Raw genomic sequence first — 26,969 nt, forward strand, 5'->3', positions numbered from 1 at the left:
ATGAAGGAAATAAGATCATCGTTAAATTCTGTATTTAATATGATAATTACATTGTTTCCTCTGCCTGAAATATTAATGTCACATTGCTAAAGCATGCAGTGTTGTTTTTTTTTACATTTTATTTCCAGTTTTCAAATGGGATACAGAAAAACAAGACCGGGGCTATAGGGGTACATAAACATATGAAAATACAGTAAGGAACTTGCATTCTGCTTTTTGTACGTAGTGTGATGGAGTAAATCATAATCCAGATATTAACATGATTAAATAAAATGGGGGGGGGGGGAGATTTAGCAGTTATTTATTTTTATATATATTTATTTTTATATACATACACACACTTTATTGAGAAATTCTGTGGAACCCCAACCCTCTCTAATAGCGTGTCTGAGATCAGATGCATTGTAAGGAACCCCAACCCTCTCTAATAGCGCGTCTGAGATCAGATGCATTGTAAGGAACCCCAACCCTCTCTAATAGCGCGTCTGAGATCAGATGCATTGTAAGGAACCCCAACCCTCTCTAATAGCGCGTCTGAGATCAGATGCATTGTAAGGATCCCCAACCCTCTCTAATAGCGCATCTGAGATCAGATGCATTGTAAAGTCTTCTGTATTTAGTACAATTTTCAATTTACCTAAAAATTGGAGAGAACCCTTTTAGGGATGCTCGGGGAACACAAGGGCTCATAGGAACCCCGGTATGAAAACACTGCTTTAGCATTTCTGTATATAAACTTACCTTTGAACTAATTGTTCAAAGGAGGTCGAAATTGGAGTTTGATTTTTATTCGCTTATGTATCCTGTGTCTGTCTGTCTCACACACACGCTACGATTAATGCTAAAACACATACGTTAGATTTGGATGTCCTGGACTCAATTATGTTGCAATTAAATAATTGTGACTATAAATTAGGCAGTAAGGGCTGGCATTGGAAATATTGGTTCATAATCAGGGCTTGGCCGAGAGCATCATGTGACCTCTAGCCTATCACGAATAATACAAGCAGCCAATAGCAAAGGTGGGTGTTGGAAAGAGCTTGCTGCCAGGAACCCGGAAGTGAGACCATGTGCAGCCATGTTAGTGAGGGAGAAGCAAGGTGAGTGAATCCAATGCCATCCTCGGCGGTGGGCAGGATGTGCCAGCGCTGGGGCTGAACACATCACCCAGGAGACTGCTTAATGCCAGCCTGGGCATGCTCTGCATATATTGTGTTAAACTACTACTTTATTTCTGAATGTAACGTGGTGTCTGTGTGTTCGCACACCCTGTGCAGTAACATTAATGTGTTGCCAGGTGGTCGTTCAGCACGAAGTGGGGACTTCTGTGGCAGTAAAGAGGTTAATGTGTCATCTCTAAAACCTAGATTTTTAATCCCATAAATGTATGTGTGTCACTTTTTCATAAGGTGGGTGGGGAGATTATCTGGATAATTCAGATATCCTATTGTAGTAATCCAGTAAATAGAAGGGTTTCCTATCAGAGGATCACACTGCTTTACTCTATAATAAAAATAATATAATGTTACTCATTATACACTAACGCGTTTGATTCCTCGTTATAAAGCACATGGCAGCATTGGATATTGAGTTGGAGTGTGCACTTTACCTATGGCACAGAATGTCATCATTAACCCCTTGCTGTCAGAGGAGCAGCAACTCCTGTATTCGTGTGTGTGTGTGTCCCCTTCCTCCTGCAGAATGTTCAATTGAAACAATCCAAAAAAAGTCACGAAAAGCTCATCTTGACCTCCGTTGCTGTGCAGGTTTTCAGCAGATCATGGCCCCGGAATAAAACCTCCGGTAAGTAAATCTATGGGTAACTGACCAATGTAACTGCTTCTAGTTCTGAGATTTTGGTCAATGTATCCACTCCCCGCTTGGAGAGGAGATTACTATGCTGCATGTTGGTATGTACAGTATTTGTTTGTCAACACTTGGCACATAAAGACATCTATGACTTCACCAGACGTTATTATGCAGAAAGGGTTCTGACTTCCCTAGTTTTTTGCTACTGGGCCTGAAGTGTTGCCTTCTGATTTCTAAATACCCAACTTTTACAGCGCATTAATACAGGCCCCAAATAATGTTACTTTTACAGGTTTTGTTTTTTATTCTGTCCAATAAATGTAATCTGTTGGATATGAGATCCTCCCACAAAGGCGTGCTTGCAATACCAGTGTGCTGGCACGTAAGAACTGGAGGTACAGAAATGAGAACAGAGTCCTCTGTGGTGTACTTCTCCGAACTGAGATGTGCCTCTGTGTCTGTGTTCTTACAGTGCCTAGAAACTGTCCTTCATAATGTCCATACTTAAACCAGGAAATGCAGCAATGACCTGTCTTGTTGGTGATTTATTTGGGATATACAGGCCTGCGGGTTTAATTCCAGTAACCATCTCCGGGGGATTAGGCAGCCAATATTATATAGCAAGTCACATGAATATTCTGCCCAAATTCTTTGTTCTGCTATTTGCAGAGACAAACTTGCAACAAAAAAAAAGGGGAGGGGGGCAACCATTCTCAAACTATGAATGTGAATTTATTGAAAAGCGGAAAGTTAATGTCTGTGTCTTTTTTACGACACTGCGCCGGCTTTTGTATAGATAGTGCTGTCTTGCTATATAAAACACACATGGTCTCATTCACAAATCCATGGTGTCTGTACTTTGCTTGGCAAAGCTCATTCATTGAAATGACGTTATTGCATGCATCAAGTTACTCCTGCGCGGTGAGCTGCCCGTAATGTTTCCCAAATCTTTTTTAAAGATATCAAAGCAACTAATCCCTTAAACACAGGTCCGTTGCAAATTGCCATATGGGGGTATACTCGAGACGTGACACATTGCTGATCAGTGACGTTGGAAGAAGATGTCTGGAACACTGGTAATATTTTCTGTAGAACAACCTCTCCACCATTGTCAACAGTACCTTGAAAAGCATTCCCTTTGCAAGAGGATAAAGCATGCACCATTACTTGCAGTATTAAGCGCTGTTTTCCCCTTGTTATGAAGTTGTAAATGTGGTTTCTAATATTGCTAATCATTTCCATTAGACTCTAAATATAATAAGCAGCACCTACTTTTTGTGATAAATTGGCTTCATTGTGGCCTTCTTCTGAAGAGCTTCTCCTCTTCCCCAACACACAGATTGTTTTTATTACCTAGTAGGCAATTGACACTAGATCTTTACCTACTACCCTCCCACAAAGGCGTACTTGTATGTCTCAGTCTGCAGGTACGTAAGAACCGGAGGCAAAGCACAGAGACTGATGATCCTTAGCACGGACTTCTCACGTGATTAGACTGTATGCATCATCTTTCTTACATCTTTTGCTGGTATTCTCAGATGGCCATTCTGTGTCCTATAAAGATACAATGATTCCTCACTTTGTTCAAAACTGCACACCACATTCATTCATTTTTTTTTTTTTAATCCAATTAGTAATGGTTTCATTTTTTTTTTATTGCTGAAGGGTTAATTGATAAACAATATCTAGGTAACGTGACCGTGTTGTGTTATTTCAGTGCGGTGCTTTGTGTTCACTTCAGATGATTTTTCTTTTTAACATCATTATTCCTTGTTTTCTTTCGCAGCTGTTGAAGACTTCAACAAACCCTCGGCGGCGTTTCCATGACAGGACAAATTCTGTACGGTGCATATTGTTATAATGTGCACCCTTGTTTATTTTATTTGTGTTAATCTCTAGTCCGTCAGTCCAATCCGTGACAAACTGAGCTGGACCTGGCGAGCTCCCGATCTATTTGGCATACACGAACGCCAACAAAGCAGATTTTTTTTTAATGCCTTATATTTAAGTAATTCGTTTTAGATTGATCAACAAAGTCAGAGAGGAGAGACCATGCTCAGGAATTGGATTACAAAATAAACTGCTAATCGATTTTATGAAGGTTTTTATGGACGACAGGAGGAACGAAGGGATGGGGTTACAGAAACAGCAGGATGGGGTAGAGGAGAGATGAGTGAGGTGGTTATTCTTTAAACTGATAGTGCAGATTAGGGTACTATCCCAACACAAACTCCTAATTGAGGTCATCGGGTTGGTACCACAGGTTAATAATAATCCCTCAATGTCCCCAAACGAGCGAGCCAAGAGAATAAGTGTGGAGCTTCTTGGCATTTAGGCTCATGTACAACAAAAGGTGGGTTTTAAAGGACAGTGGAGGCCCTTCTTGTGAAGGGATTTACAGCCTTGGTTCCAAAAGAATGTTTATGTTCTCTACTAATGTATATTCCATCCACCATGGGCCGCAGACTTGTTGACCGTGAATTGGCAAGTGTAATGTTATACTTCCCATGAGTTAATGAAAGCCGGCATCGTTGCTGCCTTAGCAGTTCCCATGGGGAAAATAAGTGCTGTCTCAAACCCATGCCAGTCTGAGTTGGTTCCAGGTAATTCAGTCGCTGCGCCCACAAAGATCAGGACATTAGAGCATTTTTTTCCCCCTAATTTATTTTGCACTGTACCAATAAATTTTTATAAAGGACTATGATGGGTCTGTTTTTCTTTTTGTCCCATATAACATATTTGGACATTTTTTAGATCTACTTTGTAAATGTACAGTGCATACGTATGAGAGGACTCATTCGGACGACGCTACCCCGGGCAGTGCTTCAGAATGGTGTGAGACGCACTCCAAAATCAACGGTTACTGATTATCAATGCATTTTATATGTAGGGTGCACAGTTTTCATAAAGGGCAATCTGCCATTCCCTACACAAACCTGCATACCACCATAAATGACAATAAGCACACCCACTCAAGCGCACAATCACCCGTTTTTAGTAATAATTATTGCATGTTCTTGTATAGTGCTGCTAGTTTTACGTAGCGCTTTATAGAGAATTTTTTCAGGCGCAGTCCCTGCCCCGTGGAGCTTACAATCTGTTTGTCGTGCCTGAGGCACAGGGAAATAGTGACTTGCCCAAGGTCACAAGGAGCCGACACTGGAAATTGAACCAGGTTACCCTCCTTCAAAGTGCCTTCCTTCCTCACATTATAGGGAATATGGTTTATAGTTCAAGAATTGACCGAGCTCCGAGCCATCCTTTTTTATCAGCTGTTGGTTCTAACTGCAGCGACCAAGTGCTCAACGATTACCGGTTTATTCACTTAACCCTTACTACAAGCAAAATGCTCAGTCTGCTGCAGTCCTGTCTTCGCACGAGAATGCCAGTGTCCTGAAATCTGATGTTCTTGAGGGAGCTCTAAGCACAAAATATAAATATATATAATTAATTTCCAGTGAGTGACACTTTGCCTGGTGTTGGAAGTCAGTGCTGGTGTATTGAGTTCCCCACATACATCCTTTTCGGCACGCTTACCTTGCCCCGCATTCATCCAACAGGAAGCTGCTGAAACATCACCAGTTGCAGCTTCCTGTTTGCCTGAGCTTTGGTGGACAATTCCTTTCCCCGGGATGGGGGAACAGCCACTAATAATTGCTCAGGCGGAGCTAAAATTAGCGCCGTTTTAATACTGGAGAGAAAAAGAATACATTTACAAAAATAAACACCGCAGGGATTGCTACTTTATATTGTGTAACTTTCTTATTCTAAATTAGGCATTTCTTATTTATTTAAACCCTTTGGAGATGAAGAGTGCAGAATCTCCACTTGTGCTGGACTTGCTGTTAAGCAGTGACAATGTGACTTTGTATTGCACATTGTGTTCTTCTTGGGTATTAGTAACAATGCCAGGGGCGGCCAACTCCAGTCCTCAAGGACTACCAACAGGTCAGGTTTTCAGGATATCCCTGCTTCAGCACAGGTGGCTGTCGGTGGAGCCACCTGTGCTGAAGCCAGGATATTCTGAAAACCTGACCTGTTGGTTCTTGAGAACTGGTACTGGCCATCCTTGCTCTATACTTTGATATTGTATTGATAAAAGAGATTACACTCGAGCACACGCTAACATTGCCGGGATACAAACATACTTGGTAGTTCAGTGGTAATAGTCCTGTCTTGGAAGCATGTGTACCCGTTATCGGCTCCTCGTGACCTTGAGCAAGTCGCTCTACAGGTTAGGTACTCCTTGTACCTGCAGTATTGTATGTACAGTGCTGTGTACACTCAGTGCTACGTAAAAAAGTATGTTATCTTCTGCTAATACACAGAGGTGTAAACTAGGTGAGGGGAAAGTATTTGGGGCGATGTACATTTCTTATCATGGTCTCCAGGGGAGGAAGAGGTCGGAGAAATTTCTGCAAACTCCAGTTTCCATTGTTTTATAAAAGTTGCGGGTTTTTTCTCTGCTGGTTAAACTCCGACTCGTGTCCTTGTTTCTGGAACGTGTTCTGCAGATCCGGCATAAAACCGGCTGCTCTTTTTTTTTTTCAAGTCATTTGTGAACGGACAAAATGATTTAAAGTTGCAGTCTGTGCACTGATTACCACTGGCTGAGCCACCTGTGCTGAAGCAGGGATATCTGGAAAGCCTCACCTGTTGGTGACCTTTGGGGGCTGGAGTTGCCAACCGTGGCTTAGTGCATGACATCAGTATTCTGATCTGTAATACATCACATAATCCTCTCATGACCTCATACACATTCATCGAATTGTTTGCAGAACTTCCGTGGTACAATACTCAGTGTCGCCATATCAATGTAATTGATACAGCAGGTATCCCTTAACCCTTGGAGTGTCTCACAATGCAGTTACGTTATGGGGCCGGGGTGCCTTGACTTTGGAGAGATCATGTTCTGCGGAGCGCAGGATGCGATTTGCTATAGTGGATAACTCCGTTTGCGTCATTAGTGTCACAGGACCTGTGGCACTCTGCCCTCCTGGGCATTTAAAAGTTTAAAGGTGCAATCACTCCTAGGGCCAAGTGAACTAATCCCATTGACGTGTTTAAGGGTTTGCATCTGGGTGATTTGATACCTTGTTTTACCCAAATCTGACACCTATAAGTATTTCTAATTTATTTTTTAAAGTTACTCTTGGGAGGGGTGTGATTTTGTGATGTGAGCGGGCGCTTGTACAGACAGTCCCCGCTCCCCTTATCTCTGTATCCCTGATAAGGAGTGTGTGATAACAAACACTTCCCCACTCAGAGGCCCCAAAAAATGAACTTGTAACTAATAAGATAAGAAAGCAGTCAAACTCTTGTTATTATTATTATAGCATTGTTAGATAAATTCCAATAAGCCAGTGCGCGCACTGTGAGAAGTATAAGGGTGCAAGGCTTGGTACATTGGATTGCACCTTTGATGTGGGTGTCCCTATGTTAGGGAACAGAAGCCATCAGCATATAACACGTCACTGAGAGGGATCCAAGGCCTGGGCTGTGTAAGCCTTGAGATGGATCCCAGGCCTGGGCTGTGTAAGCCCTGTGACCCTGAGAGGGATCCCAGGCCTGGGCTGTGTAAGCCCTGTGACCCCGAGAGGGATCCTGGGCTGTGTAAGCCCTGAGAGGGATCCCAGACCTGGGCTGTGTAAGCCCTGTGACCCTGAGAGGGATCCTGGGCTGTGTAAGCCCTGAGAGGGATCCCAGACCTGGGCTGTGTAAGCCCTGTGACCCCGAGAAGGATCCCGGGCTTGGGCTGTGTAAGTATGTTTCGCTATTCTCAGAGTTAAATGCAGCCCCAGTGCAGGAATGAGCAGTGTGTCTGAAGGCAGAAGGTGCAGTTAACATGTCAGTGATCAGGAGGGAGGGAGAACATGCATGTGCTGGCAGCCCATAACCAACATGGCCGCCCAACCACGATCTGTGCGGAATGTAGATCCGCTCTCGATTGCACGGCCTGGAATCGTACGTCAGAGCGCGAGCGGCAAAGTTCAAAATCTGTAGCAGGCAACGGCCGCGGGAAGCGGTGAGTGACGCAGGGAGGAGGCCGTGCGGGGAGTGTGACGCAGGGAGGAGGCCGTGCGGGGAGTGTGACGCAGGGAGGAGGCCGTGCGGGGAGTGTGACGCAGAGAGGAGGCCGCGGGAAGCAGAGAGGGCCGCCGGTACGGGGGGAGTGACGTGAGGAGGCCGTGCGGGGAGTGACGCAGTGAGGAGGCCGTGCGTGGAATGTGACGCAGGGAGGAGGCCGTGCGGGGAGTGTGACGCAGGGAGGAGGCCGCGGGAAGCAGAGAGGGCCGCAGGTACGGGGGGAGTGACGTGAGGAGGCCGTGCGGGGGAGTGACGCAGTGAGGAGGCCATGCGGAGGGAGTGACGCAGTGAGGAGGCCGTGCGGGGGGAGTGACGCAGGGAGGAGGCCATGCGGGGGGAGTGACGCAGGGAGGAGGCCGTGCGGGGAGAGTGACGCAGGGAGTGGGGGAGTGACGAGTGAGGCGGCAGTATGGGGAGAGTGACGCAGGGAGGAGACTACAAATAAAACTTGTATTTTGTCTGTGAACCCTTTAGCTGCCAGATGGGGTAAGCAGACTGTGTAACATCTTAGGGTAAGTCCCCAGTGGCCGCTGCAACGCATGCTGCAGCGTGCGCACCGCACAGCACTCTATGGGGCAGGCCGCAGTGGGCGTGTGTGCGCAAAGCGCTGACAGGGAAGACAAGAATTTTCTCGTCACGTGCTTGGCGGGCAGCCAACAGAAGGGCAGACATGCCCTGCCATGGCCGCGCCCCCCCTGCGCATCCCACAGCTCACCTACAGACCGCAGATCACGGCTGTAATCTGTGCGCGCGCAGCAGAGCACACAGGGGCCATAGCTTTAAGGGTCGCATATAAAGTGTCTGTGGAGTTAATATTGCCGTTGGTATTGGAGGGGAGAAATACAAGAAGAACTGCACTCAGCACTTCAACAACCACCCTGCAACTGTAAGAACTTGACTTTCTAAATCAGTGATTTTCCAGCGGGGTTCCACGAGCATCCGCGACCACCATGGGGGAGAGCTGGGGCCCGGCGGCGCACCACATAGCAGTGACCCGGTGGCTCCCGAGCGCAGCAGCAGCCGCCAGGTCACTGCTATCCTTCCTCTCCCTGCTCTGGTCGACGTCGGAAGTCGTGTCAACTTCTGGCTGACAGGAGGGAGAGGAACGATCAGGTAAGAGCGTGCGTGTGTAATAATATATAACACATTCCTGTGTGTCCCTTAATACAGTATATCTGTACATATTATCAGGCATAGTTATCAGATATTTATCTAAGATAACCAATCCTAGGTAATAGAGCAGGAAACTAGATAGGGAAAAAAATCAAAGCACCAAGAAACATATGGTGTGGGACTTGCAATGTATGAAAGGAAAAAACCTGGGCACTGCGGATTTCTGCATAGAAAATTTATTAGCCAATAGTTGACGTTTCGGCCACAAAGGCCTTTCTCAAAAGCAAGAGGCATTGAGGCCGAAACGTCAACTATTGGCTAATAAATTACAGAGAAGAGCCACAAACTTTCCAATGGTTTGCCCTTAATATTTTGGTGGGCAGCTTTAATACAGGAACCCCTATTTAAAGTAAAATGTGTGTGTGTGTGTGTGTGTGTGTGTGTGTGTGTGTGTGTGTGTGTGTGTGTGTGTGTGTGTATATGCATATGTATTAGTATTAAATAATAGTTACTGTGTTTTTTATTCACCACTTAATGCGATTTTAATGAGTTTTAAAGCACCCTGTGATTTCTATAGCAGATTTAGCCACCTCCCAAGCAGTGCAAGATATTTGCAACACTTCCCTATTTGTAATCATTTGTTGTCAATGTTCCCAGGTGTTTGAGCTGTAAACTGTAACAATAGATAATGTTACCTTAATATAACGATTCATTGTAGCTGCTGAGTTACACTAACTGAAGCAGCCATTATGTTAGGCACACAATCAGCATTTTGACAGATTTATAACAGGAGCACCAAACGATTGCCAGGTAAGAATGTAGAATTATACATGTTCACGTGCTTTACATATACAAATAAGAAAAGAACGTTGGAAAGTAGTATCGCTGCTTTCAATACTTTGTGACCGGTTTCCATTGTGATTGCTGAGTGATCTTGTTTTGCAGTATCGCAATGTCCAGTTTAAAGGATGATGAGCAGGGCATATATCTGCTTATGGAGAAGTTCCGTACCAGTTTTATTAATAACAGTGAGGATTACACCAATCAGACTACAGGTCTGAAGGATTCTTCCAAGACGACCTTAAAAACATTAACGGGTAAGGACGTATTTCTGTCTGTGCCCCGCAGCAAGTTGCTAAGTCCTTTTCTGCCGCCAGATACTGGCACTGTGTGTCTAATCACCTGTGAATCGAAGGTTTGAGTAGGTCTCTATCTAACAGCGCTGGCCAGTCCTCCAGAGCTACCAACAGGTCGGGTTTTCAGGATATCCCTGCTTCAGCACAGGTTGCTCACTCTTTGAAAACATGCCCTGTTGGTAGCTCTGGAGGACTGGAGTTGTGCACCCCTGATCTAGCGCACAGTGTACGCTCCCCGGTAAATTAGGTTTTTATTTATTTTTGGAACAGGTAGAAAAAATGGCAGTGCACTGCCAGAAGGAACAGGAGGAGGCTCACGGTTTGCAAAAGTTATTTATTACATAAAAAAGATGGACCAAATGTCCCCCCTAAGCCACAGCACAGGTCCACCAACGCGTTTGGGGCAGTATGCCCTTTCTCAAGGTGAACATAACGCTATAAGAAGCCGAGATTTATACCCTGGTCGGGTGACGTCACGGACAGTCTAACCAATCGGCTGGTATCTCCTCATAGACGGATCCTGATTGGATAACAGGATCGCGTCATATCAACCAACTTTATTGAAACGGACACATCCCTCCCTTTAATGCAAGGGACATGAGCTTAAGGATGATGCCCTCCGATTGGTGCACTAAACCCTAGAACAAGTACAACTTTATTAAATGTAACATTAACAACTTATCTAATAGAAAACGTCCGTGACGTCAGAAAAACGGCTTCCTCCCCTAGTGCAAAAAAAGCATAATAAACAAAAACGTTTTTCAAGAGAAAAATAATAATGATAAATAATATACAGAAAAAAGAAAAACAATGATTAAGATTAAAAAGTGCTATTAATCAGATGTTTAGAAAAGATATATTAACTCCCAAAAGGAAGATATTACCATAAAAAACAGAACATTTAGAAAATAGCACATTTGCACAACACATACAAGGCAAAGAAGGCAAAAAGAGCATTTTGATATAAACTTTTCTCCTTCACAACACCTGAGCACACAAACCAACAATTGACCATGAATATAGAAAAAGGAAACCATAATTCAATGTATCAATTATACATGGCTCCAGGTATAATTATGTGCAGACCAAGGTTGTCTAAAGAAGAAAAATAAGAACATTACATTTCGATCAGTGATAAAGGTAGGCTAAATGTGATACAAAGATCTCAAATTTCTTAAACATATACTGATTCCAAAATATATCTCATAACATGAATGAAATCAACTAAAACATTTATATAATATTAAACCAATTATTAAGTACAAAATAAGAATTTCTTATTTTGTACTTAATAATTGGTTTAATATTATATAAATCTTGATACATTGAATTAAGGTTTCCTTTTTCTATATTCATGGTCAATTGTTGGTTTGTGTGCTCAGGTGTTGTGAAGGAGAAAAGTTTATATCAAAATGCTCTTTTTGCCTTCTGTGCCTTGTATGTGTTGTGTTGTGCAAATGTGCTATTTTCAAAATGTTCTGTTTTTTATGGTAATACCTTCCTTTTGGGAGTTAATATATTTTTTCTAAACATCTGATTAATAGCACTTTTTAATCTTAATCCTTGTTTTTCTTTTTTCTATATATTATTTATCATTATTATTTATTATTATTATTTTTCTCTTTTGAAAAACGTTTTTGTTTGTTATGCTTTTTTTGCACAAGGGGAGGAAGCCGTTTTTCTGACGTAACGGACGTTTTCTATTAGATAAGTTGTTAATGTTACATTTAATAAAGTTGTACTTGTTGTAGGGTTTAGTGCACCAATCAGAGGGCATCATCCTTAAGCTCATGTCCCTTGCATTGAAGGGAGGGATGTGTCAGTTTCAATAAAGTTGGTTGATATGACGCGATCCTGTTATCCAATCGGGATCCGTCTATGAGGAGATACCAGCCGATTGGTTGGACGGTCCGTGACGTCACCCGATAGCGCGATCGGCGCCAGGGTATAAATCTCGACTTCTTATAGCGTTATGTACACCTTGAGAAAGGGCATACTGCCCGAAACGCGTTGGTGGACCTGTGCTGTGGCTTAGGGGGGACATTTGGTCCATCTTTTTTATGTAATAAATAACTTTTGCTTTTGCAAACCGTGAGCCTCCTTCGGTTCCTTCTGGCAGTGCACTGCCATTTTTTCTACCTGTTCCTGCTGCTTACCTGGGAGATTGCACGCCTATCAATCATCTACTGTTGGATACTCCAGGAGAAATAAAAGTGAGTCTACTTTATGGGTCGCTGTACCCTGTTTTTCTCCTCTTATTATAATGGGACTTTTGTCTGTACTAATTATTGATGGTGCCGTTGGCATTAGGTACTAGTCCCCTAACCCTATTAGGGCAACGTTATTGTACACTGAAAGGAGTTAATTCCAACTGCAGTTTATTACATTACAAGGACTTGTTTTTCTGATGCACTGGCATTCTATACACTTTTATTTATTTTTGCACAGACGCTTGGTCCAAGAAATACAGGGAAGGGGAAGTAATGATTGAGAAAGTCCTGGAGTTCAGAAACGGTTTGTCATTTTATCTTTCATAATAGTTTGGAAATGTTACCCAGCAGATTTTGGTTGTTCCTGTTGTAAGGCCTCGTGTTGAAGCACTGTATGAAATCAAATGTAAACCAATAAGTGTGTTGGAGCTGTTAACGGCTAACGGGGGTCTCCAAAGCTCGGTAACTGTGTTATTGCTGCTTTCAACCGTAACAAGCCTGCGCGTTACTATTCCGGATGTTAGTACTAATTATATGCAAAGCGCCAATCTCCGGAGCGCCGGTCTAAGTAACGCAGGGATTTAACGAGAAGTTAGTGAGGTCAGCACTAAGGTGGCGTTACTCCCACACAGACCCTGAGATAGGTCTATTACAGGCTCTGAAGTGTAAGGCCACAGGTAGGTATCATTTAACTATCATATTATTTGCGGGGCTCTTTTCCTCTCCTGTCGTCTCGTTTTACTTTGTGTTTAATTAATCTGTCTGCATGGGAGTAACACCTTTTGGTGAGACAGGCTGAACGCCCGGTTATGTGACGAGAACGCAAGGCAGTGCTAACTTCACATGGTGTTAAGCGTATGCTAATGAGATCACTAAAGATCGTTGGTTTTGCATATATTTACCTCTGTAGATACCCGTCAAACTGAGAAACTAACGAACATTACCCATTTAGGTTGCGTTAATAGGGCAGATTTAACCGAGCACTGTGGATCTCCCCCTATGTGTACTATCGATGTACCTGCAGCAATGCTTATACACACCACTCTGTAACATGGATATTTGGGGGAAGCATGTTGCCCTTTTTGAGATTCTGTAGTGTCTCTTATATTTTCTTACCAGTCAATTTCTCTGTATTCTCACCAATATAGAAATCAATTTGCAGAACAAACGTATAGAAGAAAAACAAGAGGATATCTTACAAGAGCTTGCAAAACTAAAGGAAAATGAGGCGCAGGTGGCCGACCTGATTGAGTGCATCCGGGGGTTAAAGGAAGAAGTCAAACGGAAAAGTGACAGTAAGACGGTTTGCTTCATTCTGGTAATAAGTGACGTGATTTGTTACATGAGTAATATAATGCAAACTTCTATTTTAGTTGTTTTAGCTAACAAAAGGGCCAATAAAGACAGACTGACGGAGCTGCAGAAATCTGCAACTCTATTCAAGGAGCGCTTTGGACTAGAAATCCGAAAATTGCACGGTAAGCACTATTGGAAAATGTTGAATAAAATAAATGGAGGAATGGAATAATCTAGCATTCTGTAACCTGGGGGGCACTACTTTATTGGGGGGCGGGGGGGCGCGGTAGTTGGAGGCTCCGCGCTGAGCGCGTGGCCTCTGTAAATTTACTTACCGGCTTCAGTCCACACGGCGTAAAATGATGGCCGTTACCATGGAGACGTGGCGTCAAATGATGCCGCGGATCACGTGAAGTCACACCCCGCAGCATCATTTGACGCTTCATTGGAGGTAAGGGGGGGATGCGACTGAGGAGAGCAGGGGGGGGGGAGGGAGGAGGTGCACAGCACAGGAAGTTTGTGCACCCCTGCAGTAACACATAAGGAGTTACCTTTTATCAACAAACTCACCTGTCCATAGCAGAGTAATACAGCACAATACACAAAGCGGCTTAGAATAGCAATCTCTTGTTGTTGACCTGGAGTAGCATAGTAATGTTGTAGTGTAGCACAGGGGAGCGCAAACTTTTAGTGCTGTGCCCCGTCTCTCGCGCCCCCCACCCCCCATATCTTCATCCGCGTCAGATGACGCTGCTTGGTCATGTAATGTCACGTGACCCGCAGCGTCATTTCACGAGTGTGGCGTCACATGGCGCTGATGCAGCGTTGCCATGGTTACATGTCACAGATGGCTGAATCCCGGTAAGTAAACAGTTGCAGAGGCCTCACGCGATCCCCCGGCATTTACTTTAAATGCCTGGGAGAAGAGCGTGGGGCCTCTGCAACTGCCCGTGCCCCCCACTTTGCGCTCCCCTGGTGTAGCACATTGTAAGTGTGTATGTCCTGCCTTCCTTCCACAGGTGAAAAGCTGCAGTTTGTCTTCAGATGCATTAACCCCAAAGACCTTGATGAGCCATACACATTCATTCTTTATATAAATCAACAAGGAGAGTATGAAGGTATTTCTTAAAGTTCACGCTATGAATTAATGGTCGTTAGGGATACGTGGTAATGCACCAGTTGTGCTAACTTGGGCTGTATGAAATAACTATTTCTAATGGCATACCTATCATTTGGCCCATTTACTTGCACCTCCCACAAGGATCTTTTAGAATAAAAATGTTAAATGTCACTTTTAACACATTGGTCATCACTGGGGCAGCAGCACACAGACAGCCAGCCTCTGGTGCCAAGGAGTTCATGCTTTCATGTATTCTTTTAAACCTTAAAAGAGGGAGGTAGCATGACAGCTCAGCCTACAAGTGACTATCACAATCCTTTCTATTAAATATATTTTTACTTTATTGAAAGCCCATGTGAATTACCATAGCTTGTGCCTTTTATATGCATGTAACTGGCCTGCCCTTAGCAGATGGCAAAGTATTGTGTGCCCTGTAGAGAGGACGGTCCCCAGATCTGCAGTGTGAGACGTCTCTCCCTTTTTTAGTTACAGAGTGTGATCCGCCATTGGAATGCTTGGCAGAATTTCAGAAGAAAGTGAGAGAAACAAACAACTTCTCAGCGTTACTTGCAAACTTCAGAAAAGCTTTCACAGCATTAAGCTCTCAAGCAAAATAAGTTCTGTAGTGTGTGTGTGTGTGTGTGTGAACTTTTAAAGACAAGGAATAATGTTTGTTTGACTCGTAAAGATGATCAGCACTTCTATGTATACATCTAACTGATAAAGCAAGGCCTCTGAAGGATGCTGTAAACAGAAATCAGCTGTCAAAATAAAGTGCAAATACCCTGATCGTTTCTTGCTTTTTATTTATTTAAGATCAAAGTTCCAGTGGGATCTTTATCCGATACTTTGCTACTGGCAGACAGATGCCATGGTATAGTCTGAGTATCTTAGGCTATGGCCCCAGTATCAGCTGCTGTACGTGCGCCTGCCGGTGCGTGCATGTGTGAAAGCCACGGTCTGTGGCTGAGCTGCAGGGGGAAAGATAAGATCTTGGGGGGGATAGGGGGAAGAAAGGTGTGGCCATGACATCTCATAGCTGGTTCGCCCTCATTGGCTGTACTGTCACCTGGATGTGGCCAGCACTCTGTCACCACCAGATTCTTCTCTTTGAAAAAATGATTGCGCATCGCGATCAGTACATGCGCTTGGAGGCAGCTACTGGACCCAGCACTAGAGGGGCAATTTTTTTCCTGCAGCGCTCGCCACAGCTTAAACTGGGGACTCGGCCTAAAGCCGAGCTTAGTGTGCACTGAAGTGCGTGCTTACGACCGCATGACATTCGCGCGAATCCTGCACTCTCTTCAGGCAACAGGTGGGATGCGACAGGGGGCGTGGCCCGTAACATGCGAGCGGTTTGCCATTGTTGGCCGAACTACTTCACATGACGCTGATGTCACGCGGTGGCCACAGCCACATTAATTTGTCTCTCCTGGATCCCGCCTGGTCATAACGTTCACTATGTGTGGATGATGCATAAGGTATGTGTTTTGGCGCCACACAACTAAGCGTGGCCTAAGGGTTGCTAGGTAACAACATAAGATCTCCCTCTCCAGGTCAAAACTGTATTACACACAGTAAGCCTAATGGTCACTAAGGCTGAGATTATGGTGCCACCTGCGCCTGGCAAGCACTCTGTAGTGGGCTATGCAAGTTACCCCAGTGTCTGTGCGCCTGCCGGCAAAGAAGCGCATTGACACGGCAGCGCTTTGAAAATACAGCAAATGTTGTATTTTCATGTGGCTGTTGCATGACCTCAGCGCACAAGCTGGTTCAGCCAATGAGGGCGAACCAGCTATGTGATGCTTCTGCCACGCCCCCAATCTCCTGCAGCCAAATTGCTTGGGCTGCAGAAGTGCATGCAGTGGTGGCAGCACGCTCGTTCGCACGTGGCCACGCAGGGACCATAATCCCAGCCTCAGGCATATACAGCACAAGAAACAGGGTCATGGGTTATCACACCTGTTCCACCGCCAGTGACTTAAATAGGCATTAATGACCCATACTGGCATGTGCTCCATAACTCACGCAGGAAATAAGTGGGATGGAGATGCAGTTGTAGGCGCCTTATTTACTATGAAAGTCCTTTGCTGCCTAAATCAGAAGCATTAGAGCTACATTAATTATACACTTCTAAAATACAAAGCAAGCAATTATCATAATTCACTTTTATTCTAAAGATCATAAAACATTGCCATATATACAGATGTTCAGCTTTGCTAAAGATTAACTAACATACTAATTTATGTACTATCGGTTCTAAAAACCTGCATGCAACAGCATTAGTCATTAAATTGATTATCTGATTTTGCTTTCCAATAAAGACTGCAATTTGAATATGTATACAACGGGAAAATAATTCAAATATGTAGGCTCGATGTCACATTGTACAGGGAGTCTCAATTAAAGGGCGAGTCTGTCATTTTACTTTTAAAACACAAACTTCATAATGGTATTGTGCAACGCCCAGAAAAGTAGAGGCCAATTAAGATCCTTACTATTCAGACTGGTCATTTTCAATGGTGACAGGAAACAGTTATCTTAAAACCAGAAGTACAAACATGAACTGGGAATCTTGCCATTCCTGCACTACATATTTGGTTGAATTTATTCTTAGAAGATTTATAACAGTTGGTTTCTAACCAGTTTTACCATTACACATGACTGTGCAATACACTTAAAGCTGTACAAAGGATGTAAATATTTGCACAGGAAACCGGTCTTTATTTGGGTATATGACCTCATGGCAAAGCAGTTTAATGTGTGGTCCTGCATAAAGCAGCCTAACCCAGCTGATGCAGCAAGGCCTATTCTAAGCTGCAAACACTTTCCTATACAGAAAACTCAGCAGCAAGACACACTTCTCTACAAGAGAGAAAGAAAATCAAGAGTACAGAAGTAGTAGAAAAAATGAGACTTTGCTATTTTAAAAGACCTGTGTGACTTAACATTGTGTCATCATTAAAACATATGGTTACACTCCTTTCATGGCAGAAACCAGAATAATCTGTTTCAAGGAACACCAGAGGTCAGAAACCATGTTTGAAGCATTAAGTTACTTGCGCGCAAACAGGATGGAGGACGGCAGGTGGAAAAGAAGATTGCGCACGTTAAAGATGGAGGTGAGGCGAGGCATGTTTGAGCTATTTATGTTACAGGTTTGGTTCCCAACGGTATCATGTAGGCACCAGCATGATTTAGCTGCAGTAATATTGCATCCCAGCTACCCGCCTTCTCTTCCTGGACTGTAGTTCTTCAAAGAATTGTTGAATGTCCTCCGTTTTGACAACCTAGCATACAATAAAAAAAAAAAATATGTTCACTAGCACTGTAAGAACATGTTAATCTGATTTAAAAAAAATAATAAAGAGAAATTGATTGTGGTAGTTGGATATCCAAAAACTTCTGAGAAAATGGATAATAAAGTACCACACATCTGTGTAAACCAATCATTGCTCCATTGATACCAGTCTATTTAGGAGACTGCTACGTGCCATAGATTGAAGTCGTATTGTACTTTGTGTTATCGGCTTCCTTTACAAAGGAAAAGTAACTAATTCACAACCTGTTTAATGCAAGTCATTATTTACAACACATGCATGGGGCAGTAATGGGGAACTCAACCCCGTTATTCTGCCAAACTAAAGAAAAAAGGTGTGCGCGCCAAGCACACGCGTTAAGTGAAACTTCTGTGTTTCGACGCTCTCAAAAGTGTTTCATGCCATATATCAAACATGAAAGTACAATTTGATTGATAACATAATAAAGTTTGATTGTGAAGGCGAGTGTTCGGCGCATACACCTTGTGTTTGTGTGTTCATACCAGAAAGGGCTGTAGACTGCTTTCCTGGGGCCCAGGACAACAGATCCCATTGCGCCACCCCTCTCTCACACATCCCCCTCTTCCCCCCCCCCCCCCGCATCTAACATCACCCTCTTCTCCCCCCCCCCCCCCGCATCTAACATCACCCTCTTCCCCCCCCCCCCCGCATCTAACATCACCCTCTTCCCCCCCTCCCCCCCCCATCTCACATCACCGGGGGGGAGAAGAGCTGGGGCCCGGTACCCATGTGCGAATAGTACTCTGCTCCGGAGGGGGAGGTAAGGTGTGTGTATGGTGTATGTGTGTGTTGTATAGGTATACCCCGCATTAACATACGCGATGGGTCCAGAGCATGTATGTAAAGCGAAAATGTACTTAAAGTGAAGCACTACCTTTTTTCCACTTATCGATGCATGTACTGTACTGCAATCGTCATATACGTGCATAACGCATGTTAATAACGCATTTGTAACAGGCTCTATAGTCTCCCCGCTTGCGCACAGTTTCAGTACAGGTAGGGAGCTGGTATTGCTGTTCAGGACGTGCTGACAGGCGCATGCGCGAGCTGCCGTTTGCCTATTGGGCGATATGTCCTTACTCGCGAGTGTACTTAAAGTGAGTGTCCTTAATCCGCGGTATGCCTGTATGTGTTGTATATGTGTGTGTGGTGTATGTATGTGTGTAACGCTGCTGCACATGTGCAGTCAGTCACTTCCGTTATTTTTTGGGGTGACAATTTTCAGGTTTTCACGTCTGACATTTTTTTGGGTGGCACTGCCACGAAATAAGTTTCACTTCAGCAGTTAGGAAAATTTTCCTAGTCAGGAACCCGTATCCATCTCCACGTACCAAAGGTTGTGTTACTCCAGTGAGAGGATAGAGATCTCTAGATATATAGCTCACTTCCTCCCGCTGTAGTGCCCCACTGGCTTTAACTCTGATACAGGGGAGCCTACATCAATGGGACAAGAACATCTAAAAACTTTCTTTAGCATGAAGTGTACACCTGGGAAGCAGCAGAGGCAGATACGTGACCCACCAATAATCCACCTCACCTTTCCTTCATCTGCAAACCTTTTAAGATAATCCTTTAGCTCTGTCTTCAAGTCATTGTATTCTGAAAAGAAAAGGCCAATCAATTTTATAAGGGGATCATGTATAACTTCAGAATGTATTCACAATTAACTGAATTACACATAATCAGATTTTTAGAGAAATCACATTTTAAAGCAGCAAGGCCGCCCAATGTAGCTTTATTAGCTTTGTTTAAATAGGATTCAAAAATAGTGGGTGCTCCCAAAACTGAAGGGCGCTATTTTTCACCCCAGGTTCAGCACATTCGTGCCTGGGATTAATGGCTTTCACCAGTCCTAAAGCCGGATCACTGCCCCGCTGATCTTACCACTGATTAGCTCCACCTGCTGCACCCGGTTCATGCTGCTGAGGGCGGCCATCAGGGGGTCTTTTCTTTCTCTATCCTCGTCATTTTTGCCTTTATTTTCATAAGCCTGAACTGTGTCACGTTCGTCCACCAGGAAGACCACCTCCAGATCTGCATACATTTTCTATCATGAAGGAAGAACTAGTTTCAGAACATTCAATTGCTTAGATTGCTGCTCCCTAATCACCAATTGTTTTGGCCCACTTCCTATACCTGCAATTACATGTCATTTTGCATGTTCAGTGCTTGCTGACAACTTTTACAAGTACCATATATCCGCTTGCAAACTGGGACTATGCCTTTAACTTGGGAAATTACGCATTCCCTAGTTCACTTATTTTCATTCAAATCAAAAATTGGTCAGAATCCAAGCTTTTGAATACAGAGAACAATTGCAATGTTCACAAAGTAGTTACCAATTGAAATTCTAGATTAGGTATAGATATATACATACCATACAATCCCCGCAGTTGCATAGTTTGCTGCGCCAGTTGCTCGGCCAGAACGTGGCAGTGTCCGTCCTGTGTCCTTCATGCCTTTTATTCTCCTGAAGCTTGCACGCAGTGCCAGGATTAGCCTCCGTTACCACCGCGTTGGAAATGTCTCCATTTGTACATTTCTAAACACAAATCAGAGGAAGATTCCTTCACTTTTGCACTGAAGAGGAGGCGGCATTGGCTCAAAACATTTGTTTGTATACACCAGGCTGTGGGCTAACGTATAACACGGACCTTAGGCCACTTATCAAGCTTACAAAATTCAAACTGGATCAGCACTCAAACTAAAATCAAAGAAAATGAAGGATTTACATTTTGCTTTTGGTCTCACCAAGTTTCTACTTTAATGCATCAAAAACAGCAGCAATACAGAAAGTCTCAGCACACACAGGCAGAGGAAATGTTAGACACACTGTTCTGTGTGCACAATACTGCAACGTTTCAAGGCCCCCTGGCCCTTTCGTCAGGCTTAAATCATAAAGGTCCATTCAAGGTGGTTTAAATATCCCGTGGACACATTTTCCCTGGTGGGTGTCTCTTGGGGCTGGGCAGCCATTACAGCGAGACCAAAAGCAAAACGGAAGCCCTTTATTTTCTCAGATTTGAGTGCCGTTCCAGTTTGTTTTTGTATAGTTGTATGCATCTTGCGGTATAGTGCAGGATTATAGCACCTCTAGCGGAATTATATTAGACAGGGTGACCGCTAATTCATATTTTTTTTTTTTTTAACTCGGCAAGCTTATTAACTAACTAATTTGAAGTAAAATTAAGACTGACTTTTTTTTATTTATTTGGAGGCTGCTATCAGAACAGCATTTCTCTACGGAGATGTCCGAATGTACACAAATGTAGGAATCCAGTTTTGACAAAACGTATTTTTAAATAAGTACCAAATAGCTATTGAACACTGTTGAAAACCCATTCACACTCCTAAAATCTAAATGATTAGGTCCTGTGACTTCCATTAAATCTGATGTTACCTGAGCAGTCTCGGCACTAGTGGATGGACCATTGTGCTTGTCCTTCTCTTCTTGTACTTGCTGATGCTTTGTGTACTGTTGAATAGTATTTTCTTCAGTCTTGCCATTTGAACCATTCTGAACTGTGATGCTTTCTACTGCAGTGTCTTCCACCTTTATATCTTCATGGTCCGATTCAGCAGGGGTGATTTTAGTCACAGTAGGAACTAGACGATCCATAACAAGCCAGTCACAAAGAAGACATTAACTACAGAGAAACATTGTCCCCTCTAATAAATGTGAGATATTTGTTTATCTAGACACACACACGTAATCTATAACAATGAGTTGTTTAGTGCATCTCCCGCCAAATAAAATCTGGATCACCCTGTGAAATTGTAACATTTAAAAAGGAATGTGTATATTGCCCTGATACCAAACACGACTCTCACTGCTAAAAAACTCAATGCAGGGTGCCAAGCAGGGCATGGGGGACTAATGCAGGGTGCCAGGCAATTCATGAGGGTCTAATGCAGGGTGCCAGGCAATTCATGAGGGTCTAATGCAGGGTGCCAGGCAGGGCATGGGGGTCTAATGCAGGGTGCCAGGCAGGGCATGGGGGTCTAATGCAGGGTGCCAGGCAGGGCATGGGGGTCTAATGCAGGGTGCCAAGCAGGGCATGGGGGTCTAATGCAGGGTGCCAGGCAGGGCATGGGGGTCTCATGCAGGGTGCCAGACAGGGCATGGGGGTCTAACGGAGGGTACAAAGCAGGGCATGGGGGTCTCATGCAGGGTTCCAAGCAGGGCATGGGGGTCTCATGCAGGGTGCCAAGCAGGGCATGGGGGTCTCGTGCAGGGTGCCAAGCAGGGCATGGGGGTCTCATGCAGGGTGCCAAGCAGGGCATGGGGGTCTTATGCAGGGTGCCAAGCAGGGCATGGGGGTCTCATGCAGGGTACAAAGCAGGGCATGGGGGTATAATGCAGAGTACCAAGGTGGTATAATGCAGGGTACCTACCAGGGCATGGGGGTATAATGCAGAGTACCAAGGAGGTATAATGCAGGGTACCTACCAGGGCATGGGGGTCTAATGCAGGGTACGACTTACCCGCTAGCTGTGCAGCGTAGGCCCAGAGGAAGGGGCAGCGCTTCATGCAGACTTGGCATACCATCTCCTGATACTCTAGGTGTTCAGGGGGAACTGCACCGAGGTGCTATAATGAGAGGATACAAGATTTTATTCATATTGGGCATGTACACAGAGCAGATAATATACACCAGTAATCCCTGTACATAGTGAGACGGAGAAAGGAGCCAAGTTAGTGAGACCTGACAAGTGCAAAATATATATACGCAGAAGTAAAAACTTAATTTTTGTTTCCGGCTGCACTTGAAGTTAGAGCTGTGTGTGCTCGGAAAACAAAGGGCTGTTGAAATGAATGATATATTACCTAAATGGACTGGGGGGCTCTGTGGAGAAGAATTGTTGTTGATATTCTGTTTCCATTTTGTCGGTTGTGTTATGTCGTTAGTGTCCATTTTGTGTAAGAATGTGTGTGTGGTATAAATGAGTTACGCTTGACAGTAGATTTGCGACCGTGCCTGTATCTTAACGCCTACATTCCTGGTATAGAGAAGTACCTGGTTCCCACAGAGAGCTGTTTTAATCCAGTTTTAACCAGCTTTTAATGATCTGTAAGATGATAGGCGTAGAATAGGGAGTAATTATTATATTCTGCCTAGTAACCTTTGTTAAGCAAAGGAAATTAATGTGTATAAAAAGCCTGCTTAGGCGCTATTCCCCCCCCCCCCTTGCAGAGCATCTCTTTGACTCTTGTGGGTATGATCATACTCTATATGCTATACAGGCAATATCACTAAGAACCCGTGTTTGCTCTTATATATTTGAGTTTGCAAACGCCGGGGCTAAATTATGAATCTCATGAGGAGATTCTCTAAGCTTCAACAGTTTCCCGCTGCAATCCTGCACTAACTGACATTCAAGTCAATGGCAATAAACGCAGTATCAGTGCGCTATCGAAGCTTAGCGAATCCAGGCAATACACTACAACATATGACATTGTGATACATTTTTCCATCAGTGTTATAAAATTGGACCACACTTCATAGAAACGTGATAGCAAAGACAAGTACTGACCAGGTTTAGTACAGAGTATTGGCTCGAACGTACAATAATTTACTTATAAAGAGACAGAAAGTTTCCAGAGCGGCGTGATATCAGACAGTAACATGCAGTACATCACAACAGGTAAAAAGGTCTGTGTTTCCCAGAGCTTAAAATTTAGGGATAAGTGCTAATGAAAAGCAAGGATACGTACCCTTCCATGGAACCAATCTTCACAAACTACACACTGGATCATCTCATCTGGGGTCTAAACAGGATTACAAAATAACATTAATCTATGTTTTCTGAGAAAATTGCATGACAGACATTCAAGACAATTCTGACAAATTGTTAGGCGCAAATAATGTCTCTAATGGGGGTGCTAATGTAGTGCTAATTCATTTTGCAGCAAAGGAGAGTGATAATAGAACATATGAAAGCAGCATCTTATTATCAGTGACCGACCACTGCTGCATAAAGCAAGGGAAAAGGTGTGGCAGAGATTGAAGGGAAGCAATACACTCCTGGCAACACAGAATTCTCTTCTCACCTCATCTTCTGGATCAGGATAAGGTCTCTTGCAGGTGCAGTACAGGCCAAAGAAGTTTGCGTTGTATTTGTTAACAGCATTAAAGTTCTCCTTTTCCTAAAAAAAAATATATATATTAGAAGAAACGTTAAAAACTACATATATAAATACATCAAAAAACAAACATTCACTCTGCAATCAATGTTTATTATTAGAGATTCAAAATCCTATTTCAACAATTGACTATTTTGCTAAATAAGACATGATTCTAACACTTTTATCAAATATCTTGACCCAACAGGAGAACCATCAGCTTGTGAATTGCTCACTCACAGAGGTACACAAAGTGTGTGATTATATACCTACGGGGAACAACTTGCACTCCAGATGTTTAAACTTGCCATTCCCACAATCACAGCGAAAGTTCCTGATAAAACAAAATAGTGATTTTTACTCCCTAACCAGTAATCTATCATAGCATATAATCATGTTTTTTTAAGAACCAGATATTTGATAATGGTCATTACCTCTTTGTATAAAGCTCAAACAAATCGTGCCCTTCGTGGCACTTGTAAGTACATGCTAAGCAGATCCCAGCGGGCCCCTCCTTGTTAGGTGTACACGTATTACAGGCATACAATGCTTGTCTCTTCACATAACCCTGCAAAGACAAAACAGGCACGACATGTGTACACGCCAGACATGGAAGCAGTTACCGGCGGCATTCATCTCATTCGTGCAGACTCCCGACAGAAGATCTGTGTCTCATATGGGGTGTGTAAGCTCGGAGGTCACGGATGGGGGGGGGCGTGGGGGTTATGATAGGGGGAGGTCAATGATAGAGGGAGGGGGTGTCACAGATGGGGGTGGGAGGTCACGGATAAGGGAGGGGAAAGGTCTCGGTACCTCGGGGTAGGAGCACTTCTCCGCGTCACTTCCGCCCAGCACCGCGCAGGCCTCGTCCTCCAGCGCCTCATCCTGCTCCAGCACATCCACCAGAGACAGCACGGCCTCCTCCCCGCCCGCGACGGCCTCCTCCGCGCGCCGCTTCTCACCCTGCCCGCGTGCCTCCATCAGCTAGGTCCGAAAGACTAGTCACTTCCGGGGCCGGCGGGCGGAAGTGGCGAGGGAGGGGAGGCGTCAGGTACAGTAGCACTTCCGGGGTCGGCGGGCGGAAGTGGGGAGGGAGGAGATGAGTCGGGTACAGCAGCACTTCCGGGGCCGGCGGGCGGAAGTAGGGAGAAATGGGAGGCGTCAGGCACAGCAGCCCTTCCGGGGCCGGCGGGCGGAAGTAGGGAGGGATGGGAGGTGGCAGATACAGCAGCACTTCCGGGGCCGTCGGGCGGAAGTGGGGAGGGGTGGTGGCAGATACAGCAGCACTTCCGGGGCCGGCATTCTGACGCAGTGTTTCCATGGTAACGCCAGTCCCAGGCGCAGAGCTGCTGTGCTCAGCAATTCTCAGTGCATGAAACAGATTATCTGTGTGCAGTATATATTGCAATGTGTATTATATCTACACTGGGGTTTATATCTGTGCAGTAAATGCGTACTTCAGTATTAGGCACCAAACACATAGAGTGTAATCCCTGGGGGCAGGGACTGTGCCTGTAATATGCTGCGTACCCAGGGTTTAACCTTCTATTGAGGCCTAACCCGGAGATAACATTTTTTACATTTATCTTGATTTCAATTACCTCCGGCAGCGGCGTCTCTCGGCATCCTCCCCTGCAAAGCCCGTCAAATTTTATAAAATAAAATATATATATATTTTACTTGGAAGTAATACATTGAGAGTTACCTCTCGTTTTCAAGTATGTCCAGATGGTGCTACATTGCCATGACAACAGAATGCCTTAAGGCACTGAGGTATCACATGACGCCACGTTGTCATGACGTGACCACGTAACGCCGTTAAGTCACGGAGCGCTTCGCTGTCATGGCAACGAGTGTCGCGTTACACTAATGACAGGTAGCGTCCTGTTGTCATGGCAATGTGGCACCATTTGACATCGCGCAGCCATGTCGACGAGATTTGCAGGGGGAGATGCTGGGAGAAGCCTCCGCCGCCACACAGAGATTTACCAGGTAAACCCGTAGTTTCTGGGTGAAACCCAGAGTGGTGGCAACAGTGTGCTATACTGTAACTGCGACGCGCTTTGAGCCCCATTGAGAGAAAAACAGTATATGAAATAAAGTTGTTATTATTATTATTAGTTACCTTTTTATTTGGACAAACAGTTGATATTTTAGGGCAGGGTTCTCAACTCCAGTCCTCAAGACTCCCCAACAGGTCAGGATTTAAGGATATCTCTGCTTCAGAACAGGTGATGCAGTGAAAGACTGAGCCTCTGATTGAGCCACCTGTGCTGAAGCTTGGATATCCTTAAAACCTGACCTGTTGGGGAGGGTCTTGAGGACTGGAGTTGAGCCCCCTGCTTTAGGATAAGCTTTTGGGAGTTCTCTCCTCAGAATTACTCTAGATTTGGATACTGATGTTTCCTGATGAAGGGGCACATACACCGAAATGTTCTGCATCCTTTTATAGTCACTGCATTTAAGAAAATATAGAGTGTCAAATGAAACCGTCTGTGAGAACGAATCCATCAGCATTAATGCCGTATAATCTGTCATTCTATCAACCTGGCGGCAGCTTTGGGTCTCAATGCCATGCTCCCTTTCCACAGATCAGATAAGGAAAGAATCTATCACAAAGTGGGTGCAAAAAGGATCACCCTACTTTTCTGAGTACTCTAAGCCTGAAGAAGAGAAGAGAGCTCTCAAACGCTTGTCTTAAAATATCATGCGTTAGTCCAAACAAAAGCATAT

The 26,969-nt window shown here is 44.3% G+C and overlaps 2 protein-coding genes and 1 long non-coding RNA gene across 11 annotated transcripts; 2 read left to right on the forward strand and 1 right to left on the reverse strand.

The window, feature by feature from the left end:
• Positions 1-1,034: 1,034 nt before the first annotated feature.
• Positions 1,035-4,502, forward strand: LOC142502868 (uncharacterized). The gene is made up of 3 exons (XR_012803878.1): positions 1,035-1,803; positions 2,799-2,885; positions 3,596-4,502. It is a non-coding gene; the product is annotated as an uncharacterized LOC142502868 (long non-coding RNA).
• A 3,145-nt stretch (positions 4,503-7,647) lies between these two features.
• LOC142502870 (kinetochore protein Spc25-like) lies at positions 7,648-15,560 on the forward strand. Of its 8 annotated transcripts, none has more exons than XM_075614483.1 (8): positions 7,801-7,834; positions 8,371-8,408; positions 9,955-10,106; positions 12,594-12,659; positions 13,504-13,650; positions 13,729-13,833; positions 14,671-14,769; positions 15,258-15,560. In XM_075614483.1, exons 3-8 carry the CDS (start codon positions 9,962-9,964, stop codon positions 15,386-15,388), a joined length of 693 nt encoding a protein of 230 aa, XP_075470598.1. In that variant the 5' UTR covers positions 7,801-7,834; positions 8,371-8,408; positions 9,955-9,961; the 3' UTR covers positions 15,389-15,560. The 8 variants fall into 8 exon arrangements, with proteins under 8 accessions (XP_075470596.1, XP_075470598.1, XP_075470601.1 ...); XM_075614486.1 differs by lacking the exon at positions 8,371-8,408 and adding an exon at positions 9,728-9,819 and having other exon boundaries at positions 7,820-7,834; XM_075614481.1 differs by lacking the exon at positions 8,371-8,408 and having other exon boundaries at positions 7,648-7,834.
• A 1,364-nt stretch (positions 15,561-16,924) lies between these two features.
• On the reverse strand, positions 16,925-25,269 carry UBR7 (ubiquitin protein ligase E3 component n-recognin 7). Of its 2 annotated transcripts, XM_075614477.1 has the most exons (11): positions 25,050-25,268; positions 24,671-24,804; positions 24,510-24,570; positions 24,165-24,260; positions 23,829-23,882; positions 22,598-22,703; positions 21,513-21,718; positions 20,490-20,654; positions 19,997-20,159; positions 19,650-19,711; positions 16,925-18,061 (listed from the first exon to the last, which is right to left on the reverse strand). In XM_075614477.1, the coding sequence occupies exons 1-11, from the start codon at positions 25,215-25,217 to the stop codon at positions 17,969-17,971; spliced, it is 1,308 nt and encodes a 435-aa protein (XP_075470592.1). In that variant the 5' UTR covers positions 25,218-25,268; the 3' UTR covers positions 16,925-17,968. The 2 variants fall into 2 exon arrangements, with proteins under 2 accessions (XP_075470592.1, XP_075470593.1); XM_075614478.1 differs by lacking the exons at positions 24,510-24,570; positions 24,671-24,804 and having other exon boundaries at positions 25,050-25,269.
• Positions 25,270-26,969: the final 1,700 nt, after the last annotated feature.

Source organism: Ascaphus truei, chromosome 9, assembly GCF_040206685.1.
Source record: "Ascaphus truei isolate aAscTru1 chromosome 9, aAscTru1.hap1, whole genome shotgun sequence".
NCBI classification, from domain to species: domain Eukaryota; kingdom Metazoa; phylum Chordata; class Amphibia; order Anura; family Ascaphidae; genus Ascaphus; species Ascaphus truei.